The sequence below is a fragment of the Morus notabilis genome, unplaced genomic scaffold (assembly GCF_000414095.1).
Source record: "Morus notabilis unplaced genomic scaffold, ASM41409v2 Scaffold1, whole genome shotgun sequence".
Taxonomy (NCBI): Eukaryota; Viridiplantae; Streptophyta; class Magnoliopsida; order Rosales; family Moraceae; genus Morus; species Morus notabilis.
This window is the reverse complement of record NW_010357566.1, coordinates 64,149-78,656: the sequence shown is the minus strand read 5'-3', so window position 1 is coordinate 78,656 and position 14,508 is coordinate 64,149. Positions and strand designations below refer to the sequence as shown.

Here is a 14,508-nt window from a genome sequence, read left to right as displayed (position 1 = left end):
AAAGAAAAACAAAAATATAAGCAAAACAAAAATAAAGGGCATCGCCGAGGATCCCGAAGCTCTGCCGATTTTTTTTTTTTTTCTCTCTTAAATAAAATACCGAATGATTTATTAGGAAGTAGATATAAAATAATTTTAGTCAGTTTCTTTTTTTTTTCTTTGTCTTCCAAAAGAATGCAAAACTTTGGCCTTTTACTAATGTTTTTTGGGAGCTTTCTAGTAAGACGAAAAAAAGTGATTTTGACTGAAAAACTCTCTCTTTTTTTTTAAAGCAAAATCCAATGAGTACTTTTCATTCAAAGAAAATCAAAACAGAAAAAAAAACAAAAAACAAAAATATAAGCAAAACAAAAATAAAGCGCTTTGCCGAGGGTCCCGAAGCTCTCCCGAAATTTTTTTCTTCTTTCTTAAATAAAAAATTGATGAAAAGAAACCAACGTCCATTTCAAAATATATCCGTTGGGGAGAAAGAAGGAACAACGGCTATATTCCGACTCATAGCCGTTAATAATCCCTTGGAATAAAACAGGTCATCATCTCAGCTCATTTGTTGCAATTCATCTGAAAACAAAAGGCAACTCATCTTCTCCTTCTTCTTCTTCTTCTTCTGACTGAAAATTTCCACATCCAAAAACCCACTTCTCCAAATCCCCAATTAGGAAAAACCCACAACGAAAAAAACAAAAATGAACGATCTCATGACGAAATCCTTCACCAATTACGTAGACCTCAAGAAAGCCGCGATGAAAGACCTCGATTTGGAAGCCGGAAACCTCGAAATGTCGTCCTCTGCCGCAACCCACATGGACACCGATCTGGGTCTCTTCCTTGAAGAAGCCGAGAAGGTGAAGCAAGAAATGGCCTCCCTCCGCGAAATCCTCGGAAAGCTCCAGCAAGCCAATGAGGAATCCAAGTCCCAACACAAGTCCGACGCCCTGAAATCCCTCCGGGCCCAGATCAACGCCGACATAGTGGCAGTCCTCAAAAAGGCCCGGGCCATCCGATCGCAGCTCGAGGAGATGGACCGGGCCAATGCCGCCAACAAGCGGCTCTCCGGCCAGAAAGAAGGGACCCCGATTTACCGCACCCGAATTGCAGTCACCAACGGGCTGAGGAAGAAGCTGAAGGAGCTGATGATGGAGTTCCAGGGGCTGCGGCAGAGGATGATGGCGGAGTACAAGGAGACGGTGGGACGGAGGTACTACACGGTGACGGGGGAGAGCCCCAACGAGGCGGTGATTGAGAAGATCATCGCGGACGGTGGGGAGGAGTTTTTGGAGAGGGCGGTGAGGGAGCACGGGAGGGGAAAGGTGATGGAGACGGTGGTGGAGATTCAGGACCGGCACGGGGCGGCGCGGGAGATCGAGCGGAGCCTTCTCGAGCTCCACCAGGTGTTCTTGGACATGGCGGTGATGGTGGAGGCGCAGGGGGAGCAGATGGATGACATTGAGCATCATGTGATGAATGCTGCTCAGTATGTCAAGGGTGGGAGTAAGCAGCTCAAGAGTGCCAAGGAACACCAGAAGGGAAGCAGAAAGTGGATGTGTATTGGGATTATTCTTCTCTTGATCATAATTCTTGTCATTGTCATTCCCATTGCTACAAGCTTCACTGATTCTTGAGACAGAATCTTTACTTTACTTGCTATATGTATGGTTGTGGTGTTAATTCTTTTTCCATATTTGTTTTGATCTCAACTTGTTTGGTTGAGGATGGATGTTGTTTTTTACATTGGCGTTTCATGGGTTGGTTAAATGGTAATTTGCTTATTCACCATCTCTTATTGTTGGAAATTTAACAAAATACTACTTCGGAGCAAGCAAATTTGTGTAGTAATTCTAGGATGATTCCCTCTCTTTCATATCTTTTATCTTTGCCGCAATTGGTTTTACCGAGGTGTTTAGCTGGGCATTTTATATGCTGGCAATCAATCAGTTTCGTTTCTCTTCTCTAGTTATGCATCCATAACACATTGAAGATAGTCTGCTTGGCCAAATGTCAAGCCAAACAGGTAGAGATTTCCACATTCTTAAAAGTTAAAAAAAAAAAAAAAAAAGAAAATTGAACTTCCTAATTTGTCATTTAAAAGAGTCCTTCCTTCCAGTCACTTTTTAAATTTTGTGGAAAGACAAGTTTTTCCAGTTATTTGAAACCATTTTATGGCTAAATAGTCTATGGCTTCGCTGTCTTGAAGAACATTAGACTCGATTCTCATGCTGATTGTAGCAAGGAAAAACGTCCTTGTAATCAATTCATGGAATATTTCAATAGTCAAAGGTCCCCCAACAGAAATACATTGATGATATCTGGTTATAATAAAAAATAAAAAAATAAGAAAACGAACGAAGATTTCTTTCTATCAAGATTCAAGATTGGCTCAGGTTCATGTTGGAGGAAAAAATGATTTCAGCAAATTAAACCAGACGATCATGTCACTTGTTCAGACTGAAGCAACTTTTTGATCAAGTTTTCGGTCCTCGAGCAAGTATTTCTCATTCCATACTTTCGAAAGGACGATGTCTTGCCTATTGTTGGAAGCAATTTGGAGTTAAAACCTTTTGTTTTTTTCCCAAGGTCCGTAAGCTTTCCATGGCAGTTCGGATTTTCTCTGAGATTGCAGAGTAGAGACATCTTTGTGCTGCCTCATCCAAACCACTAGTGCTTGGCCATCCCAATAATGGAAGTGAAAAATTATGAGAAAGAGAAATTGCCGTTTGCCGCATTTTCGGAAGGTCAAATTCTATTGGCTCGCCAATAGTTATGCTTATCTTCTTGTTAACCAACGGAACTGGAGGTCTTCTACCAAACATGAAATTCTCAGGCATCACCTGGAAATTTTAAGAGAAAATGAGAAGTGAACTGATGATGAAAAAATATGCCAAAGAAGATCAAGTAGATCGTGCTTTTGCAATTATTTAACGCAACACAGAAATCTGAAATATCTGCTTCTTATAAGGCCCAAGAAGAAAATTGAGGTCAGGAAGAGAGGTTAATGCGTCAATTCTTTGGCGTTATTTCAAAGAAGAACAGTCAATTATATTAGAAATATAGTGCTCAAAGTTAAAAGATGCAATACAGTTCAAATTATGCAATTATCAGCAATTATATTGGAGATATTAGTGATGTTATGGGATAATTGTACAAGAACAAAGGACTTTTTTTTTTTTTTTTTGGGGGGACAAGGAGTCTAATGTTGATTCCAGGTAAATTGGAGGACCTATCAGAGTTTCCTTTCCTGTGTCCTGTGTGCATCTCTACGAGATGCATAATCTTGAGGTCTCGTACCATTTCAAAATTTCTAAGTGCATGCACTGCGGGACAGGGTTTAAAATTGCGCAATTGGATACTGAGACATTTTGTCTTTGTGAGACGAAGTGTAAGCCTCAAAATAAACCATAAAATAATTCAAAATATGGAAAATCAAGCAATTTAAAGTAAAAGTTATAAATCATACTTAACATCATAAAAAGTTATATTAACACTCAACAAAAGTTATTAAATCTAAAAAAAAGTATTCTTCATTTTTCTTTTCTCCCTCTTATTTTTAGCAATCTAGGGGTTTGTTTTAACTCTGCACCCTTGCCTCTTGGTCATAGCAACGTTATTCTTCCAGAATTATCTACGTTTTTGTTTTTTATTGGACTGCTTTTGGCTGATATGAGTTAGGACTTGGGCCTTTATATTAATTTCAGCTCCAAACAGTGAAAAAAGTGAAGGCCACCGTCCTAAGGCGGCCTGGAAACACCTGGCTTTAGAACGACCAAGCCCTGATAAATAGAATAAACAATAAGGGATTCTACAGATATGGTGCCCAGCATCTAAGAGAAAAGGTAAGTTGTCTAGATATATATAAACGTTCACCCTTCAAAGTTCTAATATGACATGCGCAAAAGATATTTGGAGTCTAGACAATAAACATAAGAAAAAGAGTGTCCTACTCGCTATGCATAGATGTTAAAAGAGCGATAAAGGGAAGCAATAGATATTACCTGCTCAAACCCGTGATGAACAATTGGCAAAACCATTGGGGTTACTGGTGATCGAACAATAAGGCTGGCGGTTCCCCATTTCAGTCTTCGGATGGGGGCATCTTCCTGCAAAACTTTTCCTTCTGGAAATGTATGCAGCTGCCAAATAAAACCTTAAGAATTTTTTTTTTTTTTTCCATTTCTATGAAATATATAATTTCACTAAAGCAAACAAATTTTCTTTTTGATAAGAAAAACTTTATTGATAAAATCAATAACAGGGGCAGAGGATAAGGTATCGTCAAATCCATAAGATGCAAAAATGGCCAAATGTGAAAAAAGATCTGACCAAGATATAAAAGGAAACACCAAAAATAACTCAAATCAATTCCCTATTACATCTTTCCAATTTAAAATGACCAAAGAAAATGGAAATCCTTTAAAAGCTTTATCGAACTTTGCCTTCTCAAAAATATCAATTGGCTCCATCTCCTTTTCCTCAAAAATTCTGGCGTTTCTTTACATCCACAGAGCCTATAGAATCAAAAGCACCATACTATTCCATTCTGGCCATCTTGTTAGGTCCAAAGCCCACTGCTCTCTCAACCATCAAAGAACTACACTTCGCTGGAATTGCCCAACTAAAACCGGCCTCCAAACTTAATTTGTTCCAAAGTGATCTGGACACCCTACAATGTAACAGTATGTGATCAATGGTTTCTTCATTATCCCTGCAGAGACACACCAAGACGGGGAAAGCATGATGAAGGTTTCTCTTCTGCAGCCTATCACAAGTATTAAGTTTCCCATGAAAGACCAACCAAGCAAAAACTTTAATTCTATGGAGGACACAAGACTTCCAAATGAATTTAAACGGTTCAAAATTCGGAATGTCATTTCTGTCCACTAAGTAACTCAAAAAGCATCAACAAGAAAAACCTAAAGGATCATACAACCATACTCTACAATCAAGAGAAGATGAGCTAAATAAAACGGAGTTGAGAATTTGAAGTAGAAATTGCAAATCCTCTACCTCTCTATCATTGAGGCCTCTCCTAAAACCAAGTATCCAATTTGACTCGTCGTTACTAGACAATCACACAATATCATAAATGAAAGCATTTGGAAAGTCAGAAAGTCTAAAGAGTTGAGGCAATAAAAGCTCCAAGGATTCATTATCACACCATTTATCTTTCTAGAATAAGATTTTGGTCCAATTTCCCACTTTCAGTTTGACATTTTGAAGAAAAGAATTCAGCCCCTGAGAGATAAATTTCCACGGAATTCTAAATGATCCTCTAGTCACTAAGTTCGAATCCAAGCCATTAGATTGCAGTCCATACTTCTTATCACTCTAGCCCACAATGAATTCTGTTCCAAGGGAAATCTCGACAATTATTTCCCTAGAAGAGCCACATTCTTCATTTTCAAATTTTCAATCCCCAAACCACCCTTTTGCTTGCTCCTCGTAACAATGTCCCAAGCCACCAAACTCTTCAATTTGCTGTCCTCCTGATTGTCCCAAAGAAACTAAAGCAAACAAATCTTTAAAACCTAGGAATGTTAAGCGTAGTTGTTGAAGACACTCGCTAGCTTCAACGGTAGATGCAAGTCCCACTTTATTTTCTTAGAACTATTAGAGATGTGAGTTCTAAAACATCATTCTTTTGCATATCTATTACAAAAATACTACACAACTAAAACGCCTGTGCACTTTAGAGCTTGGGAAACTCTGAAGTCCACCAACTTTCAGATTCCTTCTCATTAGAGATTCCCATTTTACTCCCCTTAGATTCTTTAGACACCATCGAACCTTTCCCACCCCCATCATCAGATCCTCACCCAACTCCTACTCATTGCAATACCTACCCCTGCATCATCACATGCGCTCGCTCCACTGTTTCTTTAAAAACAAAAAAAAAACAAAAAAGAAGCAACTTACAAACAGACAATGCCTTTGGAAAGACTCCGCATAATACTTTGCTAGGAATGGTAGTGATGGAGATCACAATACTAGTTTCCGTTATAATGTCAGGCACAAATATAGAAACTAGGATATTATTTTATTTTCTTTCTTTATTATATTTAGTTTTTGGTAACTAGTATATTTTCTTAAGTTAGTTTCCTATTATGTTTTGTTTCCTGTTTGTATTTGGTTTCCTAATTGCATTTAGTTTCCTATTAGTGTTTGAATTGCCTATATATAAATAGGCCTAGTATTGTTCATTGTTTTTCAGAACTTATTGATTGATAATACAAATATTCAGTTTTCCTCTCTCTAAAGTTCTTCTCTTTCTCTAAATTCTCCTCTTCTTCTACCTTAATTCTTCACTTTCCTCTCTTCTTCCTTTTCTTCTTCTTCTCTCTTTTTTCCCTACTCTGTCCTACATCAGGTAGTTTGAAATACTACATGGGATTGCGAGTTTGCGACCAATGTCCCTAAAGTCTTCCTCGACATAACCATTATAGGATTAGAAAGCCCGTAAAGTACACCAGAGTGGGATTTAAAAGGGACATCAAAGAAAACACTGTTGATTTGCAACGCCTTAAATATTTGGAGAATAACGTATTTGTAACAAAAAAACAAATAAATAATTGTTTCCACATTTGATATTTTTAAGAAATATAAAGTGGGATTTTTTAAGAAATATAAAGTGGGGCAAACGAAAAAAATATATAAAGTGGGGAAAACGAAAAAGAAATATAAAGTGGGGCACTTGTTGACTGCAAAGAGTGGCCAAGAATCTCCAAGAAATTACACTTAGCAGTTCTCAAGGTGCTATATCATTCACGTACAAAAACCAACTCACTGACCTTAAACCATCAATTCTAGGGTCCCAAAATCCTTTGTTCTACATGTAACCGTTCACATTAGATTTACATTAGAGTTAATTAGAAACAGCTCCCAACAGCTTCAATGAAACTAACTAGACTGACCATTTGTAACAAAAAAATAAAATAAAATGATACACAAACAAACACATTAAATCGGGGGAAAAAAGTAAATACAGGCATAATATATGAGTGATATGACATTCTTACTTCTCACAGGTTCGTATGTTAAGAGAAAGGAAAAAGATTGGAAAAATAAAAGAAACCAAGAAGACCACAATAAAATAAGAAGAATTCCAATACTTATAACAAGCAGTGTAAATCCAATGTCCTTAAAAGTTGTCGCCCTAGATACTTAATTAGATGTATGCATAAGTTCACACCAGATCAAGTTGAACTTCCTCAGTCACCAATCATGTTGCATTTAACCATCAACTACAAATTGTGCCTAGAAAAGCTGCTGTAACCTTTTATGTGAAAGAAGCATGTGCAGAATGTTCGGTAAATCTTACTACAATGGCTAGATTCTATGTTACTGACACATATGCCAATCCTCAAGCAACTTTCAAAGAAACAACAACAAAAGTGCTAAACCGGTTTCTGACAACTAGAATCTAACAACAGAGACTAGTTGTAAGGAATGTAAGAAGAAACTATCAAAGACCATCTATTGGTCAACAAAGAGAAACATGATAGGAATATCACATCTCAACACCAATCTTTCCAAGTTGCAACTTAACATATTAAAGAAAAGAGTACACTGTAAGTCGTGAGAAAATTAAGAAATCTAAGAATAAAGTAAATACCCATGCTCCATCATTTAGCCGCGCAAGAGCTTCATTCATGTGTTCTTGATAAATTCCACCACCTCTTGTAATAGGTATGCACTTCCCTGCGCAATTTTATGTAATAGACAGGATTTAAATTATTGAAAAAGAAGTAGATAAATGAAAAAGCAAAAAAGCATTTGAGGAGAGCATTAAAATATAATCGGTTAGGAAAAAAAACAAAAACAAAAAAAAAAGATTTGTTGAGTGCAAAAACAGGTTGGCAGTGTCCAAAATTCTTCCAAAACCATAAGACGCTTTTTCTGAAATGCAAACAAACAGAATAAGGCAACCATTAAAATCGACCAAGAGACAGGCATAATGTATATGGTTGTTTACCTAACACCCTCCATTTTTTCCCCTTTTTTATTCTTTGTTCTTTTTTTTTTCCTTTGTAGAAAATACACTTGCTTTATTCTGTTCATATGAAATGCAGCTTACTCAGTTCATATCAACATATTAGCTATTACCACTACTTACCAACGAAACCCCTAATTTGAAAGAAAAAGATGTAACAACAAACAATTATTACAATAGAAAAAAGCAAACAATAAACAATGTGTCAAAGAAAACTAATTCCAGCATCTATAATTGCCATCTTAAGTTGAAAACAGATTTACAAGTTCAATAGAAGACACAAATACTTGTATTTACATAACATAAACATGATATTGTGTAGCAGGATTTTACCCAACATCTAAAGAATCAAAAGAGAAATCTCCATTCACTACCATGTTTGTCTTTCGGAAAATCATAATGCTAAGTATAAGTCTATAAAAATCCCAGGTTGGAAAGAAAAAAGAAAAAAGAAAAAAGAAAAATAAAACCGAAAAAAGAAAAATAAAAAACAAGCATTTGGAGCTTATCAATGTAACAAAACACAAAACTCTAGACTGTCCACAAGAAGTTGCGCACGTACCGAGACGGAACATGTAAGAGTAGAAGGAGTTGTTGAAGCAGATATCCTCAGCGGCCAAAACCCAGCGAGCGAGGTCGGCATTAATGGAGGGAAAGCCCTTGAATCCCCACATAAGGGGATCGTCCAAGGTCGACATGTGATTGCTGACGGTGATGAGAGGAACGCCGGGAGGTCGAGAACGGACGAGACGAATGAGAGTTTGGGCATTTTGAACGGATGTGGAGTTGAGGAAGGAAGCGAAGAGCTTGGCGAAACCACCGGCCACCATGAAAACCATCTTCCTCGGAACCCCTCGAATGTGGTTGGGCCGCCCCGCCCACTCCATTGACGAGACTGGTAACTATCCACCAAATCGTTTCTCCATTTGAGGAGTAGGTTGGTTTTGGGGTTTTAACGGAGCGTGGGAATAGGTAGCAAAGCAGAGGTTGTAAGAGCAATTATTACGGATACGTTTGGTTGATGGATTAGAATCATAAGATTAAAATTATTTTTAATTTATATATATTTTTTATAAAAAAAAATATTATAACGAATTATGAATTATGATTCAAATTAGGGTATGAATTCTCAAATTAAATAACTCCTACTTTTTATTGTGTATGATTTTGATGATGCATAGGAAAGATGTTAATATATATATATATATATATATTTTAAAATATATATATTTTTAAAAAATATATATATGTGTCGTTCTAATTCGATATTAAATTGAAAACTTTACTTATATATGTAATATCAAGAAAGAAAAAAGAGAAATCACGTAAATTGTTGTTTTTTATCACATTTTTTAACAAATAACTAAACTTTTTTTATTTTAGCAAAATGCTGTTTTTTTCAGTAGTCAATCATTGATTGATCGATTCATTATTATAATTTACCAATGATTTATCATTAATAAACATGTACTTTGTTGATTAAAATTGACTAAATACTAACTGATTCGGTTAATTATTAACTAATATTGATTAATAATGAAATATATCGAATTAATCAGTGATAAATTTATTGACTAATCAGTGATAGACCGGTCAGACAATGATTTACTACTAAGTTAATTAGTGATTGGTCACTAATTTAATTAAAGAATCTGTCATTTTTCTAATTTCATAAAGTTTTAGCTATTATTGAAAAAAATTCTTAAAAAAGTACCATTTGCCTCTATATCTCAAAAAAAAAAAGAGAAAATATTACTAAATTTATTATTAGACCATCTCTAATGTAAATACTAATGTCAATTGTAATATGGTATGTTATTTGTATTTTTGCTCCAATATATAATGCTATTTGAAATCTAAATCTACTTTTTTCTATAATTATTAAGCTTTTAAAGTAGTGAAAGTAAACTTTTATGTTTAAAATTTTTAAGAAAATGCAAAAGTTGCAATGATTACATGAAAAAAGTAAATATTTTAACCAATAATAATTAAATGTTAAATTTCTTATATGTTATACTTGGTGAGAAATTTACTACAAAGTATAACATATGAAAAATTTGGCACAACAAATAATATTGCATTGGAGAGTATTTTTTGCACTCAAATGTTAAATTTTCAATTGGCACATCAATTATACCATTGCATTAGAGATACTCTTAGAAGTATATGGCTCTAGATTTTTTACTCATTATTAATACCTTTTTGACAAATATAGTAATTGATTAAAATGTATTAATCAAGAGTAAAGGATAAAAGTACTCAAGACTCATGCAATCTAATAATTGTCTCCTTATTTTGAAAAGAAAAGAAAAAGAATAGTGCTAGAGAAACGAAATGCAATATTAATTCTTGTATATCAAATTGTGACACGTGTGTTGTTATTTTTTATTGGTAAATACTATATTTTATCATTGCCGTAGAATGTTTTAGACGTACACTAATGTAAAAATGATAACTCAAATATCACATTAGTTTATACATAAAAATTGAGATTCAAATTGGTGTCCTTAATATTATTGAAAAGAAAAATATGTTATCGGACAACTAATTATTATGCCATTACCAGTATTTAGTTTGCTCGTAAGCGCTCACACTGTGTGCACCGTTGTTGCCTGCAACCATCGCGGGTGTGCGCATGACAAGCACCCAAGACCAAGACAATCTCGAGTGCACCCACATGAGCGCACAACATTCGTGCGGTAGAACGCACCACAGGCTTGACGTTTGCGTATGTTTTGTCACTTTCCTGCTTGCTATTGCCAGTCTTCGTCCTGGTTCATAATGCCTTTCCCTAAATCTAAGGTATCCCTAAAATCTAAAATTACAATAATTCCTATACCCGAAGGTTTACAATTTTTCTAATTGAAAAAAAATAAATAGACGGAAAAATAAATCGATTTGTAGAATCATATAATTAACGATCAAATTTATCATCTATGCACTCTTCACATGAATTAAAATATAAGCATCCATAAATAAATACAAAGTGGTTGTCCATCACATACATACAAAATTAAATAGCACTTATTCAATATTAATTTGATTATCACATAATCACAGTATAAATTAATATAGTCTATATACCACTTATACCACTTGGTTTTTGAAATGATTTTGATGCGGAAGCATGTTAGTGCAAATAAAGTATAAACAAAATTTTCATAAAAGCTTTGTTAAACGCTTTAGAATATATTAATTTATTTACAAAATTAAATAATAATTAATCTAATTAATTTTCAATATATCTAACCACCAATTAGAACGATAACTTTAGTTCTTTAACTACAAACAATCCAATGCTTTGGTTCTCATATCACTAAGAATATTTCTCGTCTGCTTTTAGGCTCTACGAAGGTTGTGTGTGTGGGCACAACCTGAAACAAAATGGGATTAGTCAATCAACTCACTAGTCTTCTACTAACATCAACACATGTACGAGGTCGAACTGAGAATAGATGAACTTTTTCCCCTTTTTTCTCTATAAAATTCGGCCACTATGCAGTTATAGAGTAAAAATTATATTCTCTAATTTTCTATTACCACCTATTTATAGAAGAGCTATCAGAGTCCCAATAGAACTCTAATTTATCTCTAAATAAGGCTTAAGAAAATTGGTAATTAATCTTTATTTTTAATATCATTTAAAATCAAGATAAATTCCTATTTAATTTTGGAACAATTTTCTCTCTCTAGTTTATGCAGAAATTCAGCCCACAAGAAGTATTTCTTTGGGTAATTTTGATAAATACCCCTTAAAATGACACCATTAAAGATTTTTGGGTCTCAACATTGGCCTATTTTATTTTGTCCTTTTTGAGTAAGTAATTTGATGGATTATTATCGATAATTTGACAAATGTCGTCGGTGGCGCGTCTCCAGTCGCCGACGGTGGGCGTAATTCAACAAATTATTGTCTAAAATTTAATAAATTATTATCTATAATTTGACAGATTGTTATGAAAGGGGTAACCTATCACATCAAAATGGTAGAACTCTAGAATGATGTGTTTAAGGGTCAGTTTTTACAATTTTCTCTATTTCTTCCCGTGGTTGGCGCCACCTTATCAAGTAGAAGGAGAAAATTTTCTCCTTTATCATGTTGTCTAATTTTGACTCAAATTCAAATATCTATGCAAAGTCAAACTTCAAACTTATTTAAATTCTAATTGGATAACTTATCTAACTAGTTAATTCTAATTGCATAACCTATCTCATAGGGATTCTCCTACTATTTGGAATGTATAAGCATGTGGTCTCACCACATGTGTGTTCTAAAATTATCTATTAAATAATCACATTATTTAATATTTAATTAATTCACAATTAATTATTTTGAGTAATTTAATTTAGAATTCCATAATTTAAATTTCTCATTTTAACTTCAATGTCTTGTAGAAATTGCAAGGATGATGCGGCGACTTGTGGACCTATAATATCAAGTTCCAATAAAATTAATAGTTAATTAAACTATTTAGGGTTTATTTAGTTCAACAACTCAAACTGTGGAGATTTGAACCTTTTTGGTTAAAACTGTAGAATCTAAATTATGGTGATTCAAATTGTGATCCGAATTGTTGTTTAGATATGCAAATAAATTGTAATTTGAATTGAAAATAAAATCCGAACTGCGTTTGGATAAAGTGTTGAAAACTATCATTAGAGTTTTATAACAAATCTTACAAAACTTCATTATAAATGACATTAAAGAATATTCAATATGGGTGAGGATTTGTTCCTCTTTTCATTATGAACACATTAGAAAAATCATCTCAATCAGAATTAAAATAAAGTTATGACATTTTTAAGATCAAAATTGAAGAGAGAGAAAAAGTAGAATCTGAAATTGTTGGACTGTTGATACATTTGGATTGTTAGAGTTTAAGGCCTCGTTCGTTTCGTTGATTCGAGTTTAGAATTTGAGTTGAGATGTGATTTTATGTGAGAGCTTTTTACTGTAGCAAAAAAGTTAGATGTGACTGTTTGTGAGAGCTTTTTACTGTAGCAAAACTCGAATTTAAACTCGAATCAGCGAAACGAACGAGGCCGGAAGTGTGAATTCTAAAATCAACAGTTTGAGTTGTCCTTGAACCATTGTTAGTGGTTCTAATTGTTCTTGAATTTTCTTCTCCCAACCACCATTTTGAATCCTAAACTAAGGTTTGAATCCTAAACAATAGTTTGAGTTGTTAAAACAAAAAGAGACTTAATTAATTAATTAATTATATTAGTTCTAAAGTTATTCCTCTGTAAATTAGGAATCACACTCTTAATATTAGAGCATCTCTAATGCAATACTATAATCGATGTGCCAATTACAAATTTAGCAATTGAGTGCCAATAAAAAATCTCCAATGCATTGCTATTTGTTGTGCTTAATTTTGCATATGCTATATTTTGTGGTAAATTTCCGGCCAAGTATAACATTTGACATTTGATTGTTATTGATTGAAATGTTTACTTTTTTATGTAGTCATTACAACTTTTGTATTTTATAATTATTTTAAAAATAAAAGTTTATTTTTATAACTTTCAAAACTTAATAATTATGATAAAAAGTAGATTTGACATTTTAAATAACATTATGCATTGGAGTAAAAATGAAAATTACACATCATATCATATTTTTTATGCTAAATATACAATTGACATTAACATTTACATTGGAGATGGTCTTATAGAAATTTATTTACATATGTAAAACGACCATTTGACATAGCCACTTTATATAGATTGATCCTCTATAAATAATTCATAATTAGAGCTAGTGAAATCGTTAACCTCTCTAACTATATCTTTATCATCGAGTACCATTAATTCTCTAATTAGTAGTATATTCATTAAATAAATTCATGAACCGAACTCGTTACAAATTCAAATATCGAATCAACCTTTAATGGAATTATTTATCTATTTCTTTTATCAAGAAAAAATGGATCTCATCTCGTAATATTAATATTCTCGGCTACCTACTTTATCGTGTTTTCAAGATACAAGGAATAAAATTTAATAATATTGAAATCCGTACCGAGTAAGTTAAAAGATACAAATCCATAAATAGAATACTAATTACTCATGATTAAGATAATTCCATATATGACCATCTACAGATTCAATTAGAATTTCTATACTTAATGGAAATTATCAAAAATTCATATTGTGTATTGTCTCAGTCCTACATAATCTCATTATATAAAATACTCTCATTCGATATTCATCCATATCAATGATGTGAATAAGCTCATTCCATTATTAATGGGAATAACATGTATTAATAATGCTTTAGTTAAATATTCCAAACTTTAATTAAATTCATTATGGTCTTATTTCAATTATTGTCCTTAAATATTATCCTCTAGTATATAACACTTATATACAATATTTAAAGTCACATAAATAATTATGAAATTTTTAATGATATCCACAAAGTATATAGAATATACGTGCACATAAAATAATAAAATTTCTACCTTTATTAAATAAATAATAAAATTTTTATTACATCTCATGCTTTTAGGATATCAATC

At 33.4% G+C, this 14,508-nt stretch overlaps 2 protein-coding genes across 2 annotated transcripts; one reads left to right on the top strand and one right to left on the bottom strand.

The window, feature by feature from the left end:
• Positions 1 to 463: 463 nt before the first annotated feature.
• Positions 464 to 1,776, top strand: LOC21396849 (syntaxin-related protein KNOLLE). The gene has a single exon (XM_010090175.2). The coding sequence runs from the start codon at positions 687 to 689 to the stop codon at positions 1,620 to 1,622; it is 936 nt and encodes a 311-aa protein (XP_010088477.1). The 5' UTR covers positions 464 to 686; the 3' UTR covers positions 1,623 to 1,776.
• A 418-nt stretch (positions 1,777 to 2,194) lies between these two features.
• LOC21396848 (N-acylphosphatidylethanolamine synthase) lies at positions 2,195 to 8,941 on the bottom strand. Its single transcript, XM_010090174.2, has 4 exons — positions 8,547 to 8,941; positions 7,607 to 7,692; positions 3,990 to 4,127; positions 2,195 to 2,828 (listed from the first exon to the last, which is right to left on the bottom strand). Exons 1-4 carry the CDS (start codon positions 8,869 to 8,871, stop codon positions 2,526 to 2,528), a joined length of 852 nt encoding a protein of 283 aa, XP_010088476.1. The 5' UTR covers positions 8,872 to 8,941; the 3' UTR covers positions 2,195 to 2,525.
• Positions 8,942 to 14,508: the final 5,567 nt, after the last annotated feature.

Coding starts and splice junctions, on each gene's coding strand:
- LOC21396848 (XM_010090174.2), bottom strand. CDS start 8,871: ATGGAGTGGGCGGGGCGGCCCAACCACATTCGAGGGGTTCCGAGGAAG. Junction 4,128..7,606: donor GGCTAAATGATGGAGCATGG/GTATTTACTTTA, acceptor TTTATTTGGCAG/CTGCATACATTTCCAGAAGG. Junction 2,829..3,989: donor TTCATCACGGGTTTGAGCAG/GTAATATCTATT, acceptor TAAAATTTCCAG/GTGATGCCTGAGAATTTCAT.
- LOC21396849 (XM_010090175.2), top strand. CDS start 687: ATGAACGATCTCATGACGAAATCCTTCACCAATTACGTAGACCTCAAG.